At 40.0% G+C, this 26,858-nt stretch overlaps 1 protein-coding gene across 3 annotated transcripts in view; it reads right to left on the bottom strand.

Annotated features, from left to right (window-relative positions):
* Nucleotides 1–5,643, bottom strand: part of adamts18 (ADAM metallopeptidase with thrombospondin type 1 motif, 18) — a 64,766-nt gene extending 59,123 nt beyond the window's left edge. For 2 of the 3 annotated variants that reach the window (XM_085156004.1, XM_085156012.1), the window contains exons 1-3: nt 5,343–5,643; nt 4,969–5,050; nt 4,104–4,417 (exon numbers count right to left, since the gene is read on the bottom strand). In XM_085156004.1, the coding sequence (XP_085012130.1) occupies nt 4,104–4,417; nt 4,969–5,050; nt 5,343–5,444 (498 nt within the window). In that variant the 5' untranslated portion in view covers nt 5,445–5,643. Of the gene's footprint in view, nt 1–4,103; nt 4,418–4,968; nt 5,051–5,342 lie in introns of those variants that run through there. The other variant, XM_085156021.1, reaches the window with a different exon arrangement.
* Between the last annotated feature and the right edge of the window lie 21,215 nt (nt 5,644–26,858).

Here is a 26,858-nt window from a genome sequence, read left to right as displayed (position 1 = left end):
TGTCCATCAGCCAGTCGCAAAGAAGAACAGTTATAACTTACAAAGTGTTTGGAGGACTGCTTGGGAGCATGTTTGTATTGGGTGAAAACCTTTGTCCATAGGGTCCATAGGCAAATACCTCCACAAATGGATACAACCACAGTAGCACAAATTAAACATTACTTTAGATATTTAAAACAAAGGTGACTGACCAAGAATGTTCTTGCAATGTGGTTTCACCCAAATACTTGACCATTCAGACATTCAACAGCGCATCGGTTATAGAGACAGAATGTCTTGGTTCCATGACAAAAATCCAAAGGTGCTTTTCCCATGAGACTTCAGGTTATTGCAGAAAATGTACTCTGTGGGAAATGAAGGTATATGATATTTTCACGACTACCTACTTGTTAGCAAAAGGCTTCCCTGGGACACATATTAGCTTAGCCTGGGACACAGGCCTCATTTAAAGTATATCACTTTAAATAGTGGGGTACATGTCTGATGGTCTTTATTTTAAAAACGTAGCGCCACTTAAATGGTCCTATAATGGCCATCTACACTTTACCTCTTCTGCTTTAACTATCAAGTAGAAACAATAGGTCATTGGGTACCATGTTTGCTGCATCAACTTATGAACTATAGAAATCCTAGAGAATGGATTAGTTTATCTGGATCTAAGCCACTGAAGACCAGAGAGCTCAGGCTGACAACCTTGGGAAAGGTTGTAGTAATGGTCGTGGTCAGCTATACCAGCGGTCCCCAACCCCCGGGCCGTGAGTCGTTTGGTACCGGGCCGCGAGAGTTGAGGCTCAGGTGTGAAATGTATGGTTTTCAGGGTTTTTATCGGTTTTCAGCATTATTTTGTTATCGTTTTTATCGTTAACTCGGTTTTCCTGGGTCTTTTCACGTGTGTTATGAATAAATCTTCTTTTTTTCGGCACCGGTACTAGTTTTATTTTGTTGTATTTATCCGTGACACCTTAAAGGCCGGTCCATGAAAATATTGTCGGGCATAAACCGGTCCGTGGCGCAAAAAAGGTTGGAGACCGCTGAGCTATACCACTATCAGATATAACCAGCCCAATGGGGGGTGTATTTGACGCTCAAACATTTAAGTTCTGAACACTGCCAAGTCACAAACAATGCTATTTAGAGCAGTCACACTGCTCAAGTCGAAAATGTTTACTAATGTACCACAATATACTCCACAAGGTACTGCAAATTTACTACAAGGCAATGCATCTTAAACCACTTTAACTGTGGTTTAAGATGCATCATGTTAATGTTGTATTTCTAAGGGTTGGCAGAGAATAGTACAGGCCGGACAGAATTCAGATCTGCTGTGCTTACCCAGTAAGGAGTTTCCTATCCTGGGAAGGTGCTAGAAAGACAGAGGGGAGCTATAAATCATTTGTTTTCTGGACTCACACAGGTGGTGAGCAGCTCTGAACTTGAACATTGTAAAGACCTGTTAAGAGTTCAGGTTAAGTCCCGCCAACCCCCACATACACCAATGAATAGAAGATTTAGGTCAAGCGGCACAGTGACCTCAGATGAGAAACCTTCAAAAGAAGAAAGAGAGAAGACCCCTCCCCAACCCCCAACACCATCCACTTCTCTTACAAATCAGAGAGCATTACATCTAAAGAGGCATCCTTTCATCTCTCGTGCAAAAGTGAGGCAGACAACTTTGGTTCATTCAAGAACAGAAGGTGCTTTTACAGGTCATGGAGAAAGTGATTAAACCCAACAAATAACACCATGTTTAATTAATAAGGATTTACAGTAGAAAATCCCACTATGCAAGTCATTCATCCAGCTATCCCACTCTGCTCTTAATACCACCCTGGTCTTCATTTTAACAGTTGAATCCCACTCCCATCTGTTTAAAAAAGAAAATGTCCCAGCCCTGATTTGGCCCAGGGTCTGGTGCTGAAACCTCTGCTTTTATTAAAACGCAAGGTCCACAGCTCTGTTTCAGACACTGTCTTTTCCCTTTTCTTCCATTTCCTTGTTTCTGTTGAAAGGAGACAATGAAACACGTTGTTGAAAAACGTTTTTCTTCCTATCTCCACCTCACTTCTTCTCACCTCATTTCTTCTCCAAAGCCCTTTGACATAAACAGAGCCCATCTCTCCAACTCTCTATAAAGAGACTATCCAGCCTCCCTGGGAGCTTGAACCACAGACAATAAATTCACATTACTCTTGCACAACACTTTCTCTCGTGTGCTGCCTCCCAACCTGGCCCAGCTCACTTTTCATTCATTACTTTACCCTCTTTTCCATTTTCGCTCTTGTATCCTTGTCTTCCTCTTTTTTTCTTCCTTTCTTCCTTCAACCAATGTCTTTAATCCCACCTTAATCTTTTACTCAAGCCCATCAGTGCAGTGAGCACACTTGAATGACTCTTTCCTCATTTATACCTAATCCAAATTTTCTAAGCAGAGGGCTAGATGAAAAGAAGGGGTTAAATGTCTTTATTGTCCTAAAGCTCGTAGCAATTTAACACAGACAGACTGATTTTTACAAAGAGACAGAGTAAATGGTTGGTACCAGAGTATCCTTTCAGTGTACTTGTCATTGTGTCTTACTTAATTCTTTTATTTTGGAGAAAACTCTATTTATCTGCTAGAAATATAACAATATCAAAGCATCCGTCAGTGGCCCAGTGGTCGGACTTGGAAGAGGAAAACAAAAACTTGCAAATGTTCAGGAAGAGTTAAAAACAGATCAAAGCGTTTGCACCAACTCATTCAAATGCAATCACAACCCAATCACACTGTGTCCTCGCGGCTCTTTTAAGCGAACGGGTCAGTGGTGTTTTATTGTTAGCGGGAGCTAGCCTAATGAAAGGGACAATGCAAAGATTAGCAGTGCCAGCCAGGCGGCTCAAACTTCACCCTGGCTTTAATTGCTGTGAACAAGAGGAGATGTAGAGGGAGGGCAAACAGAGGACAAAAGAGGAGGGCAAGCGCAGGAGTAGGTAAGACGAGGTATGGAGCTTAGATGATAAATTTAAGTATGGCATTTATGGGGGTATAATACGTCCATCTGGTCCATGCTGGTATGGCATGTGTCAAACACTGAATGTGATCTTTTAAACATCTAATAAACCAAAGAAAATAGTGAAGCTTATAGATGACCAAAAGGCACAAAAGACACACACTGCATGCCACTAGTGGATGTATGCATATGCACATAGACAGATTTCATTGTTTTGACTTGGTGGTAATTAATGCTTTATGAAAAGATTTACATTGCTGCCTCCAGCTGTGTTTGTGGAGTCCCTCCCTTGAGTTTATTACAGAGCTGTGGCATCACACAGCAGCAGGATCCATATGAGCATCTCCAAAGCAAATTTTTCCAGTGCAAAAGTAACTAGGCTATCTGAGCTATCCCTGTCCTGAATCTTCTTTAGTAAAACTCACAAGGACCGTGTTGATATTATCTTGTAATATATAATGCCTTTTCCTAAATGTTGACCTACACCATTACTTACAAGGTGCACCACTGGGCGAGTGGTTGAAGAAAACTGCATTGAGTAATGGCCAAAATTACACTGTAGCACAGTGGTCAAGGAAAAAGTGATGACATCCCTGACTAAATTATGGCCTTTTTGCTGTAGCGGTGTAACTTTTCTCTCCTCTTCTACTCTTTTCCTTTTATTCTTTCTCTTATGTCCTCTCCTCCCTGTGTTCAAAGCAGTTCCAGACAAAGCACCAGACACTGATGCTTACACTCATGGGTAATGATGTCATGTTACAGTTCACCCATGATATGACCAAAGTCTGACAATGGTGCATCAAAACAGCTGGAATGCTAGAGGACACGAAGCATTCAAGGACAAATAAAGGCATGGAACTTGAGGTAGGGGTGGAGTGCAAAATCTGCTGTGTGACAGCCTTTCAGCTCCACAAACTTATCAGAAACTGAAAAAAGAAAATTCCCATTAGGGTTGTGAAATTATCTAAATTGACTTAGAAGTGTTTTGTCAGCCTTTCTTGAACTAAGTAGAAGCATGTAATCAGTTTAAGAATAAAACCATGTAATTGAGGCAAAACATAAAATGACTCCGTTTTTCATGTAACAAAAGCTCAGCCAGAGGTTACTGACACTTACCAGTCCAGAACATGTCGATATGGCTGCAGAGGAGGCCGACTGGTTACGGATAAATCCCTGATAAAGGCAGTTGTGAACCTTTGCATCGTCCATTACTGTGGTGATGCCATTTGAGCTGATCATCTGCACAGTGAACCCAGGGCCAACCACAGAAGATGGATGCAGGTGAAGGTGCATGTCATGCCCAAAGGCAGAGAGGCGATAGTGCAGAGAAGGAGGCAAGGACCTTTTGCTGCGATGGCTTCGCCTGGTCACATCATGGGTCAGGTACGCTCCCTGAGAGTCCACTTCCACAGGGGTTACAAATACATAGTCTGATGATAAGGGATAGAAAGACTACATCAAACAAATCTGATGTCAAATACTTTAGCACAAAGACATCCTGTTTTAACTACAATTTTCAGTATAATTTAGAATATGCATAATTTGACCAAGTGCTGTCTTCTTCCTTGCTTATATGTGCCAGTGGAGTCACCAAGGTGTCATTTTCATTCAAACATCTCTCTTTCATCATTGTTATTTTCAGCATCCAAACCTTTCAATAGTATACCTCTGGGAAAAGTGTTGGGAGTAAACAAAAGTATGTAAATCACATTCTGGAAAGCGGAGGACAGAAAAGGGAGTCCTTGAATAAGTACTGCACTGGTTCATGTAAACAAGCGTTTCTATCATTTCCATCCACATAAGCAGTAGTCATGTCACACTGTGTAACAAGTAATATTCTTCACTGTTTAACAAAGCTGTCTCTGGTCTAGTAACTGATTCAGTCTTGGCATTTATCTCACTTTATTCACGTTCTCTCTATAAACATGGAACACAGCCAGCTGGAAGAAACATCCTCAGATGTGAAAAGACAAGCACTCACCATGATTTAATCCGTGGCTGTTGCTGGAAGAATAGCTGGCTGAAACGGTGTGGGAGGCCTGTGAGCAGTAAATGTGCAGCGTCTGAAAGAAAAAAAAAAAATCATAAATGGACAGGTAGCAACAGGTTACAAGCAGCAGAAAACTGGGAGCCAAAAGGGGATCTCGAGTTCCTCTACTGAAATATGAGTTGCACTTGAGATTAATTTGGGATCACTTTTCACCGCAATGAATGTGATTAGACAAGTTTGTCGCTGATTTAGTCCTGCTGATAAGAGACAACTGCTTGTTTGTTTGTTTTCTCCCAAACTACACGTGCATGTGCTGAATTTAAAAGTGCACACGTATATATTTTTCGGATGTAAGTGCAACATGCCTTGAAAATACTCCAGGACAAGAGGGTGGAGAGTAGCTTGACTGAGGTGCAGCCGACCAGCGGGATTGGTAAAGTCCATAACAGAAGAAAAAGGCAATCCATGGTGATGGCATGCAAGCTCACACCTCCTCCGTTACCTCCTAAATGAGCGCAAAAGTAGTAACCTGTGGTAGCGCATAGTGCAGTTGGCACGCATTGTTTAGTGGTTCTGTCCGCCTGCTTTGCTCGCTCAGGTGAAGTCGGAAAGTTGCAGGAGCCGGTGGTGCGCGCAGACGCGGTGCGCACACACGAGAGTGTGTATGTGTAAGCGTGTGAGCGTGTGTGGCGAGAAGCGGCGGCCAGCGGTGTCGGGGATCACCGGGAGAAGCGCTGACTGAGCATTCAGCTCGGCTCTGAGAGAGCGGGCCTGCGGGATGGAGCACAAGTCAGCGGCCGACAGCCAATCAGCGCGCGGCATCATTTACCACGCGTAGATAAAAGAAGAAAAAGAGATTCTCCTCTTGACAGCGGCTGGACTGTTGGTGCCTTCAGAGGCCGCCGGGAAATTTAAGCTTTCAAAGTTGTGTGAGCCGATGACTTAATATTTAATCAAAAGTTGGCAACATCAAAGATCTGAGCGGCATTTCGAAAGGCAGTTTTTCTTTGTAAGTACGAACTTTAAACTTACAATAACGCAGATTTATTTTCAAATACACCAACAAAGATGAAGCCAGATCCCACTGACGTTTTTGTTTGACCACGGAGAAAAAAGAGAGACAGCGATAACTGAAGTAGTTTTACTTAAGAAAACATCAATTTAAAAGAAAATCACGATAAAGGGAGTGCAAAAAGAAAAGTGTGGAAGTTAGGAATTTACGGCAGAATCCAAGGCAAGCAGAGAAAACCATAAATAAAATTGTCACTGAATGGTAACTTGATACCGATGTGGTTCCACTTTAAAACAAGTTATAAGATGTGTCACACCCACGGATTTGGTCACGGTCAATGTGCAGTGGCATTTTTATTTTTTTTTAATTGTCCCACAACTCTGCCTCAGTCTCAGAAAAAGTGGAAAATAGCTCCTTATTGTGGCTGGGTTTTACATAAACAACTGGCAACAAATATGAAAGATTCCCTGAATGCAGCTAAAGGCTCAAGGTTTCATTATTCTGCTTTGACATGACAACTGCCCGGGGTCCCTGAAGTCTGTCAGACCATATTAGGTTCCATTTCATCTGCAAATGTGAAACTGTCAGCAAAGTGTTTCATCTTGTGGTTGCAAATGACATTGTGCTTTCATCACATTATACTAACATTCCAACAAAAATAGTACGAAGTGTCAATAAAGCCTGTGCCAAAACAGGAATTGGCCGAGTTAAGACAAATGCACAAGATATAAAAGAAATACAGAGCTTAGATTAAGAAAAGCAAGCAAACTGGCTGAAAAGCAGTTTGTGCCAAATTGCCACACAAATTAGCACAAATTGGTTCAAAAGCGTGGACTCGTGAACCAAAATAATTCTGGCAGCGTCTGAGGAGGATCGTGCTTTACTGATTTCCCCCTATTTGCGGCAGTGTTAATGACTATCCAATTACAGTAAATAAGGCAAAGTGGTTGCTAACTCTTTTGACATTTAAAAGTTGTGTTATTAACTTGTTAGAGTAGAAGGTTGAACACATGTCACTTGCCTGCATCAATTTGCAGCAATTAATACAATGCATTAGTTATTGTGAATGGATGACAAACACCTTGATGTTTTGCTGCACCAACAGAAACATAACTGAAGTATACTGTCAGATCTCTGCACAGAGATCAACATCACAGAGCATATTAACACTTTGTACCACCTCTTTGTGTGGATTGAATTATGAATCGCATTGTCTTAATAAAAGTACTAAATAACTGTGTGGGCTATTTAATCTTATGTTGCAAGTATGTAGGAAGTAACTACCAAATCATCTTACACTTGCTTCACTTGCTTTCCTTCAATAATGGTGCGATCAGGCAAATCCAGCACTGATAGAGTTCCACTGTGTGTTTTTCCATCTGGTATGCTTTTATTGTTTTGGCAGTGTGTTTAGGGTCATTGTCGTGCTGATAAATAAAGCCATTCAGGTGCTTTCCAAAAGTTATTGGATAGAGGATCAACTGAATGACTGTACCTTTCTGCATTTATAAGCAGAACCCCAAACCATGAGAGAACTTCCACTGTCTTTTACAGATGGCTCTAGACACTCGGTGTTGTACCTCGCTCTCAAACATATTATTGGAAGTTTAAGCCAAAAAATTAAAATCATTCTTTGAGACCTGTTGTTACTGATTTTCAGTCAGATTTTTTTGTGTAATTTGATATATCTCAGCCTTTTCTCTCCCATGAGAATAATTTATTTACCGCCAGCATTTCCATTGAGACCATTTTTGATAAGACTTTAACAAATAACAGATCAATCAATGAAGAATCATGTCAGGTCTTCACTGGATTTCTTTTCTTGTTTCGTAAGGACATGACATTCAGACAGTTTTCATCTGCCGTAGATAGTTTTATGGCCTGCCATTTCTTCTTTTGTCCGGTTCCCGCGTATTTTTAAGGTCACACTGTGTCATCATTGTCATCTTTTTATTACATTCATAGACACAGAAACAAATTATGCGCACGTCTAATACATGTAGCGGCAACACTGTTGCTATTTTATGTTCGAATGACAAATCTCAGTGTTAAGTTGCTTAAAAATAAGAAAAAACATCTCTCTAAAAATGGTAAACAACAAGGACTAAAGCAATATATCCATTAAAAAAACTGAAAAACCTTCAGGAAGGATGGAGAACTATTACTAAAGATCAGTTAAAAGAAAAAAAAAATCGAATGCATTTTTCTTGCATTAGAAAGAAAAATTTAAACACTTGTCTTCTGGACAGAACTGCATAATATTATGACAGCAATAATTTTTATAGAATTCTTTCTTGTCTACTGATGGAACTCAGACTATAGTCTATTTGCACAATTCTGATATATAACCCAAGAAACCTCAGACACTAAGTTCAGTAGCACATTTTGTTGTTCTTCGTGCTCTGTACTTCTGTGCTTGTCTTGTTGAAACAACTGACAGCCGACAACGCCAGCCTTCCAGTTTTCCCCGCACCTTGGAACACCAGCTGTGCCAAGGAAAAGAAAAAACAACAACAATCAAACCAGACAGAGAATTCATGAACCTACGGCAGTGGAGGCTCTCCAGAAGGTAGAAGCAAAGAAAACGAGGGAAGAAAAAGAGCAAGATGACAAACAATCAGTTATACTTAAGTGATCCAGAACTACCAGCTTGTAAGCATATGGGGTATATTACCGTAGCAAATTAACCAGCCTCTGATTTGAAGGGACTCGCAGTCCCATCAATGTAACAGACAAACTGTTAATAGAAGCACATCTAACAGGATGTGCATTACAGACAATACAACAGAGTATTCAGAAAAACTGTTAGAGCATCCTGGACATTCTGGCAGAAGTAAAGATAAAGCTAATAATCAGTTATTCATTCGCTGTTATTTATCTACAGTGAGCTACATCACTTGACTGTCTTTCAGTTCAGCTCCAAAAACTGTCTCTCTGTCTCTAACATGTTGATTTTTATGTATTTAACACAAAAAGTGAAGCTTGAAGTAATTCTGGGTTGTGGGGATAGTGTGGGAGCAAGTGTGCACCATGGTGCAAACTTGGGTAGGTTAGGAAACAGTCCTTGATTACATGTAATTATCTTCTTGTAGTATTTCTTTTTCAACTGATTAAAACAAACAAAAGCACACACACAAGAAAAGCAGATGTGGTTATGAGATTCCACAGCCTACACTTGGTGAGGTTTCCGTTTTTCTGCGTCTTGAAATAGTATTAATAATTCAACATATTTTAGTTGAATAGTTTTTTATTGAAGCAGGATAGTAAAAGCTGAAGCTGAATCTTAAATATAGGAATCTTCTAAAAAAAAAAAACGTACTATCCCCTAGCATTTTTAATTTTTAATATACTTGGCTTTCAAGACCTTCCCTCCAGTGTCCACAGAAATTGGGAATAAACTCTTAAGTTATATGATATAGGTTATTTCACTGGCTTATTACAGCTTATGTTTGTCATTACAGTGTAAAATGCAGTTTTGGTGGCCCTAAGTGTCAGTGTAAGTGCCAGTGATTGGAGGTTGCTGGAAAATTTCCTGCACTATACTGCACTTCAGCGGGTAATTGCACTGTCATCTGTGCAGTCTGATGCAGAGTTCCTGAGGAAATAAAACCACAATGTTTCTCTGAGTTCTCAGCAAAGATTCTGATTGTAGATGTAATTGCTCATTTGACACTACAGCGCACGTCTTAGTTTCCATTGCCAGAGCCATATAAAATGCAGAAAATTAGAAAGAGGAAAGATTTGTGGTCTGAGCGGCACGATGTGGTTCTCGTCCTTTGTTCCCTGCTATTTCTGCCTCAGTGTTAATCTTTTTCTCTTAACACGGACGCCTCACTTTCTCTTCCGCTTAAAATGTTGTTTGCATTGTCGGTGGTGGCTACAGATGCTTTCAAATCTATAATCTGAGTACTGTTACACCCTAGCGCACCGCAGCTTGTTGCACTCTGCCACTGTGTTGAAAGATGATGTGCTTATTTACAGCATACTAAACCCACTGTCTAAAGCCCTAAGCAGTCTCTTCCTTTCTCATCATGTCTCTGCCCCAGTTGGGTTGTTGAGTTACCAGGGTCTGTCAGGCCGATCTGTTGTTTGTTTCCCAAAAGTGATACAACATATCCAGTTACAGCTGGAAATATAAGCAGTTAGATTTCTTGGCCAACCCAGCTGCCAGAGACCATATTGAGACCACATCTATCCTCTGAGCCTTCTGTACTGGGAACAAGATGGGGAAGGAACCAGAGTAAAGAAACTTTGACAATTTGATGGTATCTCAGAATTAGCAGACGTATTGTACTCAATCATACACAGAAATAATTGTACTTGCAGCAAAACATGCCCGAGAACAAATATTTGAAAGGTGGCTTTCAAAGTTCTTCATCATCACAGTGAAAATAGCCATATCTGCATGACCCAGATCCTCTGTCGAACCTACAATTGCACTGAGCTCAGTCTAATCTACCATAAAAGGGGCTAATTTGAATCTGTAATCTGTGTTATAAAATTGAAACTGATTTGCAAATCACTGTATTTAATTAAAACTAGTAAAATGAAACAAGTCAGTTGTTAAAAATCAGAATTTTGTTTTATTTGCTGAAATTAAACCCCACTCTGATTTTTAATTTCATACCAGCTGGAACTGTAGTTTACCATTTTTTTTCATCACCTCTTCTTTTATCAAAATCTTTTTTGGAAAAACAACACTCAGCTCCACAGCTGTAAAGCTGTAAAGTGTTTAATCTCTGGGCTCTACCAACAGGAGACACTTAGGAGATCGTTAGACAGTGGCTCTTTCTGTGCACTACCTATAGGCAAATCTTGTCTCTTTTTCTCTACTTGTTGTCCAACACTAAAACTAAGTTAACATTTAGTCACAGTTGTAAACAGTGTTGGGGAGTAACAGAATACATGTACCGCCGTTACGTATTTAAAATACAAAATATGAGTAACTGTATTCCGTTACAGTTACCGTTTAAAAAGGTGGTATTTAGAATACAGTTACTTTGTTGAAATAAATGGATTACACGGCGGTACTTCCCTGTTTCATATTGTGGCGGGTCAGGCCTGTTTGGGTTCTGTTGTTCCAGGTGGCAGCGTTACGGTTGCCATGGTTACAGGGTGACACTCTCTCTCTGCGTGTTTCCTGGGTGAGAGAGGCCTTTTTGTTGTTGTTGTGCTAAGCTAATAGGCAGAATGCTACAGGTATAGCTCTAAAGAATGTAGCATCATGGGCAGTGTAGTCCGTGCTGCAGGGAGAATGGACTGCCATACACGTTATGCGTCTGTGAGCGAGGGAGGGAGAAAAAGGAACAGTACGAGCTGTCATCGAGCAAAAACGGGAGCTGGAAGCATGTAAATATAATAATAACCACTGCAGCCAAGAAGAGAGCCTGACGAGCCCAGTTGTAAGTAAGCTGTTAAGACTCGACTGTACACCGTGTTCGTGTTTTCCTCCAAAAACAATAAGTTGGAGCAGCCTTTCAATGCCTCTCTCTGTCTCTCGCTAGCAAAGTTGACCCAGACAACAAAGTAAAGCTAGTTTTCGGCTACGAGCCGACACAGAACCCACCGTATTAGCCAGAGGTCCCTTTACTACGGTTCGGAACCGCGGACCTTCAGTAACAGTAATAAATCACAGCAATAGTACATTCATGTAGTTGTAAACAGCATGATAATATATTAAGTAATCCAAAAGTATTCAGAATACGTTACTCTCATTGAGTAACGTAACGGAATACGTTACAGAATACATTTTGGGGCATGTATTCTGTATTCTGTAATGGAATACATTTTAAAAGTAACCTTCCCAACACTGGTTGTAAACATCAGATGGTGTCGAAGCATGAAATTCTGTCCCAGTAGGTGGAATCACTGCAGTTCTGTCCAATTTTTTTAAACAGTCTGTTGGTGGAACACAACATAAATTTAGTAAAAAATCACTAATAAGGTATCTAATTTGTCATCTATTTGTGAAATTATATTGAACTCACAGAAATGCACATTGAATTGTTTAACCAAAGCCCAATATGTGGCTCAATTCTACAACACAACTTTGTGCTTTGAAAATGAGCCTTTGGTTTAGGGCTTAGGCTCCACTGCATTGATGTCATTCATCACTGCTTAAGCTTTTCTCATTATACTGTGCCATATAGCTACCCACAGGGAAGACCCATTTAGGGTTGGTGCAGAGCTGGCCAGAAAAGCAGATGCATGCTGTTTCTAATCAGATGTAGAACCTATTTACTTAAAAGTCAAACACTTCAGTGAAGCCTTAAAAGGCCCAAGCTGTAACCTCAGGAACATGTCAGCTTTTTTCCCCCTGATTACGTCTCTTTTCACTTTTTGTTTGTTTGTTTTGCCTGTCACAAGGCACTGCTTTTTCCAGCACGGGCCCCAAAACGTACAATTCCAGCACCAGACGTTCCTCTTCTCTCCTCATCGGTCCTTTCCGCCAGTATCTGGTCCTCATTTCAGACCTTGTAATTTCCCCTCCTGCTTGTATCTGCGGGACTTTTTGGATGACATGGATCCAGACATGAATTTCTGTCTGTTTGTCCTTCCAGGATTATTTTAAGCCATGTCAGCGGTTGCCACGGTGGCAGGCATTTCTTTCCCCGTCAGTCGCGTCTTGTCCTTTCCTGTCCTGTGAGAACTCTTCTTCCGTGTGGACAGAAACAGACAGAGCATGGGCTAATCGCGTTCAGAACACGTGATAATGTTTCAGTTTGAAACTAATGTCATCAAATCACGTTCAATGATTTGAAATATGTTTAGATGATGTCTACAAGTTTATTATTAAAGCTGATGAGCGCAGATGCAGCCTGTCCATGCACACACAGCATGTCTCTAAGAGTGTTTGTTGGCAGTATAAGTAGTCAGTGTCACCGATAGTCTCGTTTTTTTGCTGAATACTTCTTCTACAGTCCACCTTCTGTTGTTTTTCTCTACCCCACACAGAAATGAAAGATGTGAAATGTTATAGTTTAGCTCACAGATGGTCCATCTAAGAATTCGGAAGCAGCATCTGGGATATCAGTCATCTGGAAGCAGAGAACCGTGCAGCTTATGGCTCTGCTCTGAATATCTGCCCTCAGATTACAGGCTTTTGGTAAGGATTTTAGACTTGTTTGTCTCTCCACATTACTCTTACAGAATCTTTTATGTCTAAACTGTGAATCATTATAATTGACTGTTCATTAAACCCCTCTGTCAAACAGAGATTTTGCATTCCAAGCTTAACCGTTTTAAGTAGGCACGACAGGTCTGTCAAGCTTTGGATTTCTCAGTCTACACGCTTGAGTGTTTGGAGGGTTGTGTGTTTTCTGGAACCTCACCAACTGTAATCACAGCAGTGAAAGTGCAATGAGTGGATCAACGTATGCATTTACATGCCCTACGTTATTTCCTAAACTAATAAAGCCACATTTGTTTGTGACGTCACAACGAGTGATGCTAAAAATTGCATGAAGTAATGTGTCTGTTCTCTCCCTATGTTTTCTCCCAGTTCAATGTAGGATGGATAAAGGACAGTTCAGGTTAATATCAACCTGTCATATTTCCCAATAATGTCTCCACTGTTGGTCAGATGAACTTTTCACATTTACTGTAGCGTTTCAGAGAAAGAGCTGGGTACTGGGGAGTAAGTAAAACTGAAAAGATGAAGGGAGCTTACTCTAGTTGTGGAATCTCTACAACAGAGCTGGAGAGCCACGATCTATAGTAGCCTGCAGCAGAATAATAGCGTATCAGTACCATAAGGATCGTGCAGTACATGCAACGTTTTGTAGTTTTGAGCGCCTTAATTGTTAAACAGAATAACATACTATACAAATAGAATAAAATACAGTAAAAATAGAATAAAATACTTGTTTAGTACACATAGTACACAAATCAGTTGGTAACATCACACAGGATATATCCTGTGTAATAAAACTTATAAGCAGTGTTGGGGAGTAACGGAATACATGTACCGCCGTAACGTATTTAAAATACAAAATATGAGTAACTGTATTCCGTTACAGTTACCGTTTAAAAAGGTGGTATTTAGAATACAGTTACTTTGTTGAAATAAATGGATTACATGGCGGTACTTTCCTGTTTCATATTGTGGCAGGTCAGGACTGTTTGGGTTTTGTTTGACAGCTACGTTCTGTTGTTCCAGGTGGCAGCGTTACGGTTGCCATGGTTACAGGGTGTCGCTCGCTCTCTGCGTGTTTCCTGGGTGAGAGAGCGCCTTTTTGTTGTTGTGCTAAGCTAATAGGCAGAATGCTACAGGCATAGCTCTAAAGAATGTAGCATCATAGGCAGTGTAGTCCGTGCTGCAGGGAGAATGGACTGTCATACACGTTATGTGTCTGTGAGCGAGGGAGGGAGAAAAAGGAAAAGTACGAGCTGTCATCGAGCAAAAACGGGAGCTGGAAGCATGTAAATGTAATAATAACCACTGCAGCCAAGAAGAGTGCCTGACGAGCCCAGTTGTAAGTAAGCTATTAAGACTCGACTGTACACCGTGTTCGTGTTTTCCTCCAAAAACAATAAGTTCCGTTGGAGCAGCCTTTCAACGCCTCTCTCTGTCTCTCGCTGGCAAAGTGACCCAGACAACAAAGTAAAGCTAGTTTTCAGCTACGAGCTCGACACAGAACCCACCGTATTAGCCAGAGGTCCCTTTACTACGGTTCGGAGCCGCGGACCTTCAGTAACAGTAATAAATCACAGCAATAGTACATTCATGTAGTTGTAAACAGCATGATAATATATTAAGTAATCCAAAGTATTCAGAATACGTTACTCTCATTGAGTAACGTAACGGAATACGTTACAGAATACATTTTGGGGCATGTATTCTGTATTCTGTAATGGAATACATTTTAAAATTAACCTTCCCAACACTGTTTATTAGTCAATAAACTTATTGATTAAATGCCATTGATATCCAGATGAAACACATCCATAACTTAAATTGACAATGCCACATTTACTGTGTTTGAAAATGTTTCTTTGATCTAATATCTGCTATTAAAATACTTTTTTTGCAATGCACACTACTTTTTCTTATTTCACTGAATTTTTCTTCTGGCTTCTCAGACTGAGTTTTGCTATAATCACACAAAATCCCGTGTTTTCTTAAAACCCTGTGTTTCAGCTTTAAACTGCTAAAGAATGCTCAGAAAGAGGAAATGACAGCTCAGCTCGGGGGGGATGAGATAAATACATGGTTTACATACAACAGTGTGCATATCTGAGGTGGGATTCCCCTACTTTCACTTTGAAGTCAAAGGGATCATTACATGAAAAAGGAGATGTCATCAGTTGTCAGCCAGGTGCCCTGAGTCGCGGGCAGCCAAAGAAACCGTTTCTATCAAATCAGCACGCGGGGTTTCTGCCTTTGATGACATCAAGTGAGCCTGTGCAAGTGGAGGCGCTAACTGCCCGCTGTGTGCGAGTTTGATGAGAGTTTGTAGTGAAACAGAGTGAAAGCCTGCTGCTCTGTGGCACTGGGACAGTTTATCTTTTTAGTTTTTAAATATAAGTTTCTACGCTTTAAATTCATTGTGCGTCTGTCATATATGTAGACATTCATCTGATTCATCTGTATACAACTACACAGTTTTCCTAGCTGGTTTTTATAAAGCAATATGCAGGACTGTAGGTACCATAGGACTGTAGATATGTTTTCATGAAAATCCATAACAACATTTATATTCATATAACACACTGGCTTTTTAACTCTTTACCCTCTTTGTGTGTCTTCAGTTCTTTCTCCAAAATAAAAACGTTGTGAAACACAAAGAACAGACTTTTTTAGTTATTTAAACCATACATCAATACTTGTTCGTCTTAAAGATCAGGATACAAGAAGGTAGAGACTGGTAGACTAAAATGAAAACATCGATCACTTATGTTTTTTTTGTTTGTTTGTTCTCTGTTCTAATATGGATTCAGCCTGTTCCTGTTACTCGTCTAATGAAAGGCATCAGAAGAGCCAAGTGCAGTTACAGATACCTCATGGAGGAGTACCTCAACAAAAACTCATGATGTGGAAGGAAATAAGGACAGTCACTGGTGACTGCTACACAGCCAGTTCCAGTGACAACACTCTGCTGGACACACTTAAGTTCTTTGCTGCTTTTGACCACCAGAACAATGAGGTCAGTGTATATCCTGCATATTCAGGGAAGAATGAGGTCAGATCTTCCCTAAGCAAAAAAGATCAGGGTAGCTAAGTAAAGCAGCTGGGCCAGAGCTACAAGTACTGAAGCCCTTTGCAAAGCAACTGACAGAGGCATTTGCAAAGACCTTTAACCTGAAGCAGGCTGCATTTTCCACCTGCCTCTAGTCAGCCATGACTGTCCCAATTCCTAAGAAAGCAGCAGCTGTAAGCAGTACCTGTGAGGATGTCATGCATATGATATCCTCACAGGTTACAAAATTATACTTTGACCTCATAAACATGAAGCAAACATTTTGAATTTATTTATTCAAATAATTCTTAATTATGCTCGGTATAAACTGAATCTGTACATATCAAGTAAATTTCATTTGGCCAGATTCCTTTAAATGTAACATTTACACACTTAAATGAAAATGTACATAATCAAATTACTTACATTCAGCATTTTAGGCAAGACAAAACAAACATACAGCACCTGGAACAGATAAACTAGAAAATACATGGATACATAAATCTTCTTGTAGAGAGTGTGTGTGAGAGAGAGAGAAAGAGAGAGAGCGAGAGTGTGTGTCTTTGTCACAAATGCGCTTGATAATAAGGGTGGGAAGCCACACTAACACCCACCAGGAGCCACAGGCAGCAGGTGAAGGAGGGAGGTGAAAGTCCCAGATGACCAGAGGAACCTCCCCTGATAAAGACGAGGTCCAAGCCAGCGAAAGCCACCAAGAGAGTGGGCCAACAACCACACCAGAACATCCAGCCACGTACCTCAGAACCAACAGGCACCCACATCCCAGGAAGGGGCAGAAGCATCCAATGGGGAGCAAAGGCATGTCCCACAGTGGCCAAGGCTCAGCAAGCCCCAGACCCAGGCCCAGCCATGCACCATAGATCATTCACTCTCACCCACCTACACAGAGAGAAATATAGACACATACACACTTTAACCGCAAAATTCAAAGATGATGCCACCATAGTGGGACTCATAACCAATCACTTTGAGACAACCTACAGGAAGGAGGATCAATACTTGGTTAAGTGGCACTTCTAGGGTATAAAAACTTGGACTTTAACATGACAAAAGCAAACAAGATGATAATTGATGATAACCAAGGCATACTGAGGACTCTGCTTAGGGCGCAAGGTGGGGTATTTCAAAATCCTTCTAGTCAGCAGACCTCGCAAACATCTCCCATCAGGTGAAGAACCCTGCAGAGACTCTACTTCCTGAGGACAGTTTTGACAAGTGCTCAATAAATAAAGTTAATGTAATAAAGAGTGAACCAATGGCAAAGTAGCTGAAGTGCAAAAATACCATTAGCTCAGAGTCAGGAGGCCTATTTTCATTTTAGCTTCCAGTGAGTGAATCTGCATTAGATGCAGGGGGGTGGCACACTAAGAAGATGTCATTCATTTGTGGCTTGAATGAAACAAATACATTTACTTTAATCATCTATTAACAAGTAGCTGACCCAAACTATCTGCATATAAACAGCACTAAATGAATCCTGATGTCAAAGAGTATTATTAAAGGGCTTTCATGTTTTAGCGTCTTTTAGCTCACTGTTTTGGTTTGGAAGCCTGACCTTTACTGTGTTGGTTCACTTTCACCATTCTCAGCTAAATATTGAGATCAGAACAAGTATTAAAAATGAGCTAAAGCTAAAATGTAGATATATGTCCCAGAATTTTTTCTATTTGTCATTGTAGCTTAGCAAGTTAGCATATGCATAAACACAAATCTCACCTTTACAGATCTTTTTTTTTTTTTTTTAAATAAAACCAGTAATTGTGAGATAAGTATTTTTATACTTTCTCCTCTGTGGACCATAAATGATTGTGTAAAATCGCATTTCCATTTTAATAGTTTCAGCGAATAAGGTGGGTCTCACCAAAGCTATCAAGACTGACCCCAAGAGACCCATAAATATGTTTAATAATTTAAAGATCTGAAATAAGGACTCTAAATTAAATACAGCCACACTTATGATGTTATAGATCAGCTTGCACATAAAAAAAGAAAGAAAACAATATCATTGTCTTTATATTAATGGAACTCTCATGTTTTTTGACAGTCACAACTTAAGTAAGCCTAAAATATTTTCATGGGAATTTGTCATCAGGGCAACACAGAAGCTGCAGTTTTGAAAAAACAAAACAACCAACCATAAACAATCATCTTTCTGAACGTAATCTAGTATTTTTAATGCCTAAACTTAACAAAGAAAAAATGACTCTATTCTTAAAATTCTTAATGAAATATGAAAACATGCAGCATATATGACTCAAACCTGGTCCTCTAGTGAGAGCAGTGAAAGGGTTCTTTAAACAACTAACTTGTCTAGGCTCCAAGTATGAAAGTATCCAACATTTCAAAGTGGAAATTATAAATTTAAATCAGTACAGAGGCCAGACAGGCGAAAAATGTTGTTCGGGGACATGAAAAAAATATTGAGAAAGTCATGTTCAGGAACACCAGAAAAAGTTGTTAACCTGTATCCAGAAACAGCAAGAGGTCATGCCTGTTTCACTGCTTATTTAAACAGTTCAGTTCAACTGGACCTTCAAGATGGCCTTGGGAATATCAGCCCTTTAACACTGTTTGATCTGGGTTAATGATTGACCAATAGTGCCCTTACATCCCTTTTCAATACATTTTTTTTGTGTAAATATAATGTAAAATAGCAATTTTCTAATAGTAATTTCCTGTCCTGAGCCACCAAATTACTGTTCTTGACCTTCTTGGTTTTCATAGCAGCCTCAATCTAATTAATCTAGATGAGTGCAAGAGAATGATGACTTCATCCAAAAGGTTAGGTGGAGTAAAAATGTAAGACATTTATTTTAAATTACAGTCATTTACTTGGGGGAGAAACCTCAGACATCACTCCAAAGAGAAATTATTGGTAGGATCTCTCCAAGTTTTCTCCCAGTTTTTAAAACGTAACCAGGTGCCTGTGTTGTTGTGTTTCACTGGAAACATACGTAACCCTGCGAGGAAAAGATTTGTGAATAGTCACTGTACAATGAATTAACAGACTTGCCAATTATGCAAGCCTGCATAAAATATACTTACAATCATCACTGCACTGGAGTTTAAAAATTGAACAAGCTTTGTGAAAATAGCAGAAATACATGACATCAGTCCAAGACAAGTAGTAGTGTTGTATTTCACTCTATCGTCACAGTTTGTAAATTATACTTGATGTTTGCAAGAAGAATGCATGCAAATTTGAGCATTTCTAGCACTTTGTAAAAGTTATTTCTGCGTGCATGGTGTTGATAGTGCAAATAGTTCAGCAGACAAACATAGGAAGGTTCTAACTGTTGTGATGGGGCTGGGCAAAGATGACTGGGCAATGTTTAAATACGCTGTTTAATTCTAATTAGGTACGGTCTGGTGGTGCCCTCGGGTCCCAGTGTATGTGGCAGTCTTCCCACACACACATACACACACTGTAATGTCTATTGCCTCCCTCAACAAACCCAATTCTATGTTCTTCATAAAAGTCTCCATAAACTACAACACAGGGACTATTTCTTGTAGAGTAATCCGCCCTAGTGTAAAAAAGTTGCAAGAAAGACAAGCTGGTTCATTTGCAGTTGCAGAAATGTCTCTTTCTAAGTTTTCTATAGTGGTTTTTTTTTTGTATTTGCCATTGCAACATTAATTTAGTTCTTCATGTAAATCAGATATTCAGTATTTTTTGCTATTCTTCTATTCTCCTCAACCCAAGTGTAGGTGGTAGGAGAATACAGTCCGAGATAAGTAACACAGACATCTTCAGATTCAACCACTTTCAAAATGTGTGCCCATAGCTTTGTTTGTAAGGGCTATTTGAGAGTCTCTAGACACAAAAAAGACAGAATTATGAAGTGAAATTTTGGGAGTACGGCCTGAATGACGCTATGGCATTCAGACATACAGCGTCTGGACAACATAATGTATGAAGTAATTTGTTTTAAGCCTACTGAACCCCTACAGCTCATCGTCTCACTTAATGTTTCACAGTGTCATCTCGACAGTTGAAACAGCGCAAAGCAGCAGACGTATGAAACTTGTTTCATCCTTGAAGTGATGCTGGCTGCTTTGAAATGCAGCTTGAGCTTTCCTCCTAAATACTTTCAGGCCCACCCATCCACCCAGGATTAAAACACATCTGTCTTGGCAGAAATACCTTCTTATGAACCACTTTAATCTGTTCTCCTGTTACACCATTGTTGACAATAATATAGTATACAGTATGCAAAGCATATATCAAATTTAAAGGGTTTGTGCGATTCTGCTCAGCCACAAAACCACTGACTGACTCACTGTTTTCATTTAGTGAGAAAAGCATTTCACAAATGTTGTTTTGCAAAAAAAATATCATCTGTATTCTACTTACTATAGTTTGCCTGTATTTAATTCACACCACCTTCCCCAACACACACGTTGCAGTTAACGCTATTATTTTTGGATGACATGAACGTAAAACTGAAAATAAATGTTTCCCACTTGAACACTGTATTCCCAAAAGTGCTACAATAACTCCAGAAATTGGTTATCAGATAGCAGCTCGTGCTTATAAATTTCATGCTCCTTCACTAGATCACACAAAGACACAGATGTCAACACAAACAGGAATTTGGCAGAGGCCAGGACTGTCAAAAGATGACTCAATAGTGTATTTGGACTAGCATTGTGTCTGTGATAAGAGGGATGACGGTGAGGCTGAAAGGTATAAACTATGCCAAGCAGCTGTCAGCCTCTCCCATCATCTGCTCTCCAGTGAAAATAAGAAGCTCTTAATAAACATCCATTTGACAAAAATATTTACAGGGTGGAATATGGGGGTAATCTTTGGATATCTTAATGCCAGTAAAGAAGAGGGCAAGCCTGAGCCAGGGATAAGAGGAGATGGATTTAGTGGAAGCAAAAGCAGATGCAGGGAAGCCTTTATTTCAGATTCAGTGAGAATATTTTCTCCTGGAAAGTAATAGTAGACACGGGATAGTTGACCCACTCTGTTTAGCCATCAGACAGTAAAGGTTTATGATGCTATCTGCTTGTGTAGATACTGTGTAAGTGGAGCAGCATTACCTCATTCTATTTCTCTCAGGAACTACAGGTAAAGAATAACAGAGGGGCATTTGTTTTGTGTCACATGGTGCCCCGTAGGCATCAGATACCTGCTTAATGGCTTTATGCAGACAAAGAATTGCAGGCGTCAGATGACAGCTAATAAAAAGAGCTGATGTTTGGCTAAAACCTCATAGTCAGCTCTATTCCATTCATATCTAGGCCTTTTCAGGACCTCTGGAGCATACTCCTTTCTTATTATATCTGTTGATATGTGAGGCACCAGGGACAGCTGACAGTGGAAACCTTCAAGTTAGAAGTGCAGCACAGTTCCTGCCTGAGCACTGGATACGACTGTCCAGCACATGGGAACATTAAGCTCATGAAAACGTACAATTACCAAAAAGAAAAGACATAGAAGCTGTTGCCCTGAGTCCAAAAAAGTGTCTTATTAATCTTTCAGTGTGGAAAGGCTTCACCGCATCATCGTTTATCTCAATGAGATGTACATTCGTTAAACTCTTCTTCAAATAATGCGCAGAATAGTGAGCATACAGATAGACTGCTGGGATTTGGATTAGAGTATATAGCAGGAGGTTTTAAGAAATATCAGTGCAACATCAAACCTGCTGTTGTAAGTGAAAAGTGGGGCTACATCAGTCTTGTGCAACTTTATCATCTGGTGATAACAAACTGCTTGTGTGAATCATTAAAGAGTTTAAGTATATCTGTTCCCAGTAAACCAGTTAGTTAAAGCGACCTGTCCCGATTCGTGATTGAGGTGTGAGACGAACGACTACTGGTCCAAGTGAGTCAAAACAATGATTTTATTAAACACATGTGTGGAAAGATACAGCTCTATACTGTCAATACAGATCTTCCGTCAAAACATACTTTCAGCATGGTTTTATTATGTCAGGGTTCACGCCCCTTCTCACGTCAAAAAAAACCATCACATGCATAGGTCATAATTAGAGCCCGTTCTCACTCCCGAGGCGTAACATGCCGACGTTTTGTCAAGTCCCGCGGCGTTCCTGAGGAACGCGAAAGGAGACCTTCGGCGTTCTTATGGTACGCTGCGGGTTATGGGCGAAATCCAGTGCAATGACGCTTCCGCGGTAATAGACGTTCCAGCCCTGTATTCCAGCCCTAAACCTAACCTTATCCCTAGCCCTAACCATAACCTTTTTCCTGACCTTAAACAGGACTTTAATGATGTTAAATAGCGTGTTTCTAAGCGATTTGAAGAAAAAGAGCGAACATGTGTAGATTGAGTCCATACGGTTCTCATTTTTCCTCATTTTTCCCGAGGTCGTCATTTAGGAACGTGGTGGGTAGCCGAAAACGTAATATGTTGACGATTTGTCACCTAGCCTAAAATGTGACGCTTTGGGAGTGAGAACGTGTTGCATAATTAACGACAGTTCAACAAGTTTCCGTGTTCAACAGCATTTTCTCCTTATATGGTTGTCTGGCCCCCCCAGATGTTTCCTGTGGACCCCGGATCACTAGTTGCTAAGCAGAGACAAAGCTAGATGTCTTTCACCTTTACCCTAGAAATTATACTTCATGTCTATGTGTATGTAAGCGTGTTAGGGCTTCATTCACAGCATATAGGTCATTTCATCGATATATCAGTTCAGACATAGCGCTGAACGATGCTTTTAACCTTCCTTAGACTATATGCTCAACTCTATCATAAGCACAAATGCAATGTGTAATAACCTGATTGAAACTGTATATTTAATAAATGGAATAAATGTTTAATCAAATGACACTGCTCAAAGCTAAATAAAAAGATGTAAAAGAATCAACCTGATATAAAATGATCTAAAATGATATAATCCCCACAGACCCCGAAAGCATGTCTAACTAAAGCTATCACTGTTGCCATGCAATTAGCAAATGGTAGCATTGTCACAGTCACAAAGGACTCCTTCACATAAGGCATGTGCATCATTGGCAAGCACTAAAGGACTTTTACACAAAAGTGTACACTTTGCAACTTTGTCTTGATTAGTAAATTAGGAGATATTTTTTTCATGCAGCAGTGACCAGATTTGTTGTCAGTTACATGCAGTGAAACTATCATTTAGCTTACAGTTAGGTTGGCCAGTTTTGTGTTTGAGTGAAAGCAGTTACTCTATTTGAAGTAGAGACTGTGTATTGTTTGCAGAAGTAAATGGACAATCAGGAGTCCAGGGTGTGTGTTACAAGCTAGGATGACCCCTCACTGAGTCTAAGCAAGCGCAATCTGTCCAGACCACGAGGCAGATTTCACCTACAGCTCTCAGCATACGAGACTTGATGAGTCTGGAAGAATATGCAGTTAGGAAGTGTGTAGTCACTTAGGCTTAGCTAGTCCTTATTGGTCAGTAAACCAATGCAAATTAGAGGACATCTATTTATTTAACGACTCACAATGTTTCTGCTAATTACAAAAACTTTGATATCTAAAGAATGTAGAGTAGTTTATATTCAATTTTGAAGAAATTATCACTCATTCTAATGATTTATTAGAATTTCAAGACATTTGTCCCATCACGGGGAAGTGAAAATGACTTATATTTGTAACAAACTTCGCATCATTTAAGTTTTTTTTTTTTTCAAATTGTGCTTCTCATTAATTCAAGTTACTTCATATTGTTAAATATACGTTAAATGGTTAAAAATCCAAAGTACAAGTCTGGTACCAAGCTTGAATTTACAAACAAAGACGGTGATGTGTGAAGATGCTGGGTCGGCTACAACAAAGAACGAGTGAGAGGCTGGAGACAGGAGCTACAGAAAAAGTCTGCCTCACTGAGTCACTTCAGAGCTGATGGGATAATGAGGCCTGGACAAGAGCAACAGCCTTGGAGGTCTGTGTTCTGTGCTCCACCACCATGCTACAAATACAACGTGACAACTAGCAGGACTCGTCTCTCTCTGTCAGGGATGCACCAACTGCCAGTGTCTTTCCTGTCTGCCCCCCCCCCCCCCCCCTTCCATCCCATCATCTCTCACATCACAGCGCTGCGTGTTGGCTCACTCACAGTGCAAGTCCTCTGTTTTTCTCTACGTATCGGGATTTCCCATAATGAGCCCTGGGGTCTTCCATACTCCCTTATCCCCTTATCCAGCCTTCTTCCCGTTGGCCCGATCCCCAAGCGGAGACGTGAGAATGTGCAGGTCTGTAGTATTACTAAGATGACACCATTCACACTGGCTGATATGAATGGTGCTGAGGTCTTGGCTCAGATAAGTCCTGATTTGAACTTTGGGATTTGATAAGTACTGATGTAATTTTTCATTGTCGAGTAAATAATGGCACTACACACCCTAATTCTAGCTCATTGCTTAGAGTTTTCAAGTCAGACATTAAATGTGGATGAACAAAAGCAACATGTGTCATTGGTTTCCCACACAAAACATTTGGAAGTTTGTTTTTTCAATGTGCACTGTAATCATTTGCAGAGTCTCAAATGAATAGTTGACAGGGCTCAACAATGCATTTGAAAACCCTATGAAGTAGGACATGAAAATGTTGCTAATTCAGAATGCTGACAAGTGTTTGGATTGTGGGGGCAGAACCAAATCATCCAAAAGAGATACATGCAGATGTGTAGAAAAGTCTACACACAAGGGACCAAATCAATGGGTCAATGTGCCATCCATTTTTACTGGGTTAGACTCTGGATGAAAAGGTTGGATACACTTTCTAATTGAGGTATTTTTTTCTGCTTTTTTCACAGTTTCCTTCAATAATGAAAACATGCAAAAACGTGAAATTAAGTAGTGAAGAAAAATATTAAATTCAATATGTCTGGTCTGTAATGGCAGAAAGGCTAGAGAATTAAAAATTTAAAAAAACAAGCAAAATGAACAAGAAAGGTACTGAGAGAGTGGCTCACCTGCCGTTATCGCTGCTACTGCCGATGCTCGTGCCAGTTCTGTGCAGTATCTAAAAAATGAGAGATTGCATACCTTTGCCTTGGCTCTTGAAACAATCTACAACCCACTGTTGATATAAACCGAATTGTCCCACCAAACTACAGAAGTAATGCAACTGTCACACTAGGGAAAACAATGGTTGGAGACTGTGACACAACCAGAATTATGCAAACATGCGCAATGAACTTGCAACTTGTTGCCTTTGAAATGGCCTTTGAAATCTTCAAAGTGACTTTCGTGTGTCAAGGCAGCAATAAAACAGATTCGGTCTGCTATAAGTTTGAAATTGAATCGGGTCAAGATGTTTGTTTGTTTTTTTTGTTTTTTTTTCTGCCTGTCCCGTTTGGCTCTTTTGCCACCAGAATTATTGTCTAAAGACGAAGAAAGATGCCCAACGGATTTACTTTACCAAATTGACCATCCCAGCCTTGCCGTAATGGTCCATTTGATTCACCTTTTATTGTTTATTTTATTTTCACTTGCTGAATACGGAACAGACTTGACTGGGGGAAAGAAAGGGGAGAAAGAAAGAGGGAAAGAAAAACAGCTGAGAAGAGGGATGGAGGAGAAGGGCAAAAAACAAAAACCAACAGAATAAGCAGACAAAAAAAAAAATACATATATCGATCACCTGGATCACCTGTTGAGAAAGAAAAAAGAAAACAAGCAGAACAAAACGAGAGTAATAGAATAAACAACATCACAATGATATATGGGAATATGACAGTAAATACTAAATATTAAACATTATTGTGCAGCACGGAAGATCGACAGCGCACAGTGTGCTTTGAGGTAGGAGCCAAAAAGCTTGAATAGGGTCAAGTTGGCAATTACAGGGAATCTGTTTGTGATAATGTGATTATTAACTGTGATAAATCAATAAAAACTGCAAAATGTTTGCCTTTTGCATAAACAGAAATTTGCATTAAACAGAAAATCACACTGACTACTTACATCGAGATCCGAGTCAGAAGCTCATAGCTTTGAACAGAAGTTCAGAAATTCCTCCACAAATAAAATAAATTGCTGCAGGACAGCAATTAAACTGCAAAATCATATAGGTGCCCTGTAACCTTGCTTTTATATAGAAATATAATCAGAGTACAACCAGTCTGCAGACAGTGCTAGCCAAAACTAGCCTACTCATCTTCCAGTCTTCCAACTCCTTTAACCTTTAACTTCATTATTTTTATGACAATAAGTGAAAACACATCATCATGTAAGGATTATTTCACCAAGAAAAGATATGGAGTGATTACCAGAAGACCTGGCCTTCGTTGCCACCTAATGTTGGTTTGAATCTGACTGCACAGTGAAGGGAAAAACAGCTAACAAGTGCTAAGCATATGTGGGACTTCCATCAAGACAGTGGGAAAACAATTCCACTTGAGTTTGCATTTTGTAAAATGGGAAAAAGGATGAAAACCCCTTGATGAGTAGATGTACCAAACTGTTACTGTATCTAACATTCTCAGAATTATGCCTTTCAAATGTAGCACCTCTTATCTTTTAACTTCTCAATGACTAGATGGTGTGTCCTGAACACGTCTGAAATGGTACATATTACACGAGCATTACTGTATTAGCCAGAGGAGAAGCTGCATGAGCAGTTCAGCCCCAGTCTGCGCTAGTGGTCAGCAACCACAGCCTTGCTCCTTCCCTGGAAAGCAACAAACAGACACGCAGACGAATGAACGACCAAAATT

This window comes from Neolamprologus multifasciatus, chromosome 1, assembly GCF_963576455.1.
Source record: "Neolamprologus multifasciatus chromosome 1, fNeoMul1.2, whole genome shotgun sequence".
NCBI classification, from domain to species: domain Eukaryota; kingdom Metazoa; phylum Chordata; class Actinopteri; order Cichliformes; family Cichlidae; genus Neolamprologus; species Neolamprologus multifasciatus.
This window is presented reverse-complemented; position numbering and strand designations above follow the sequence as displayed.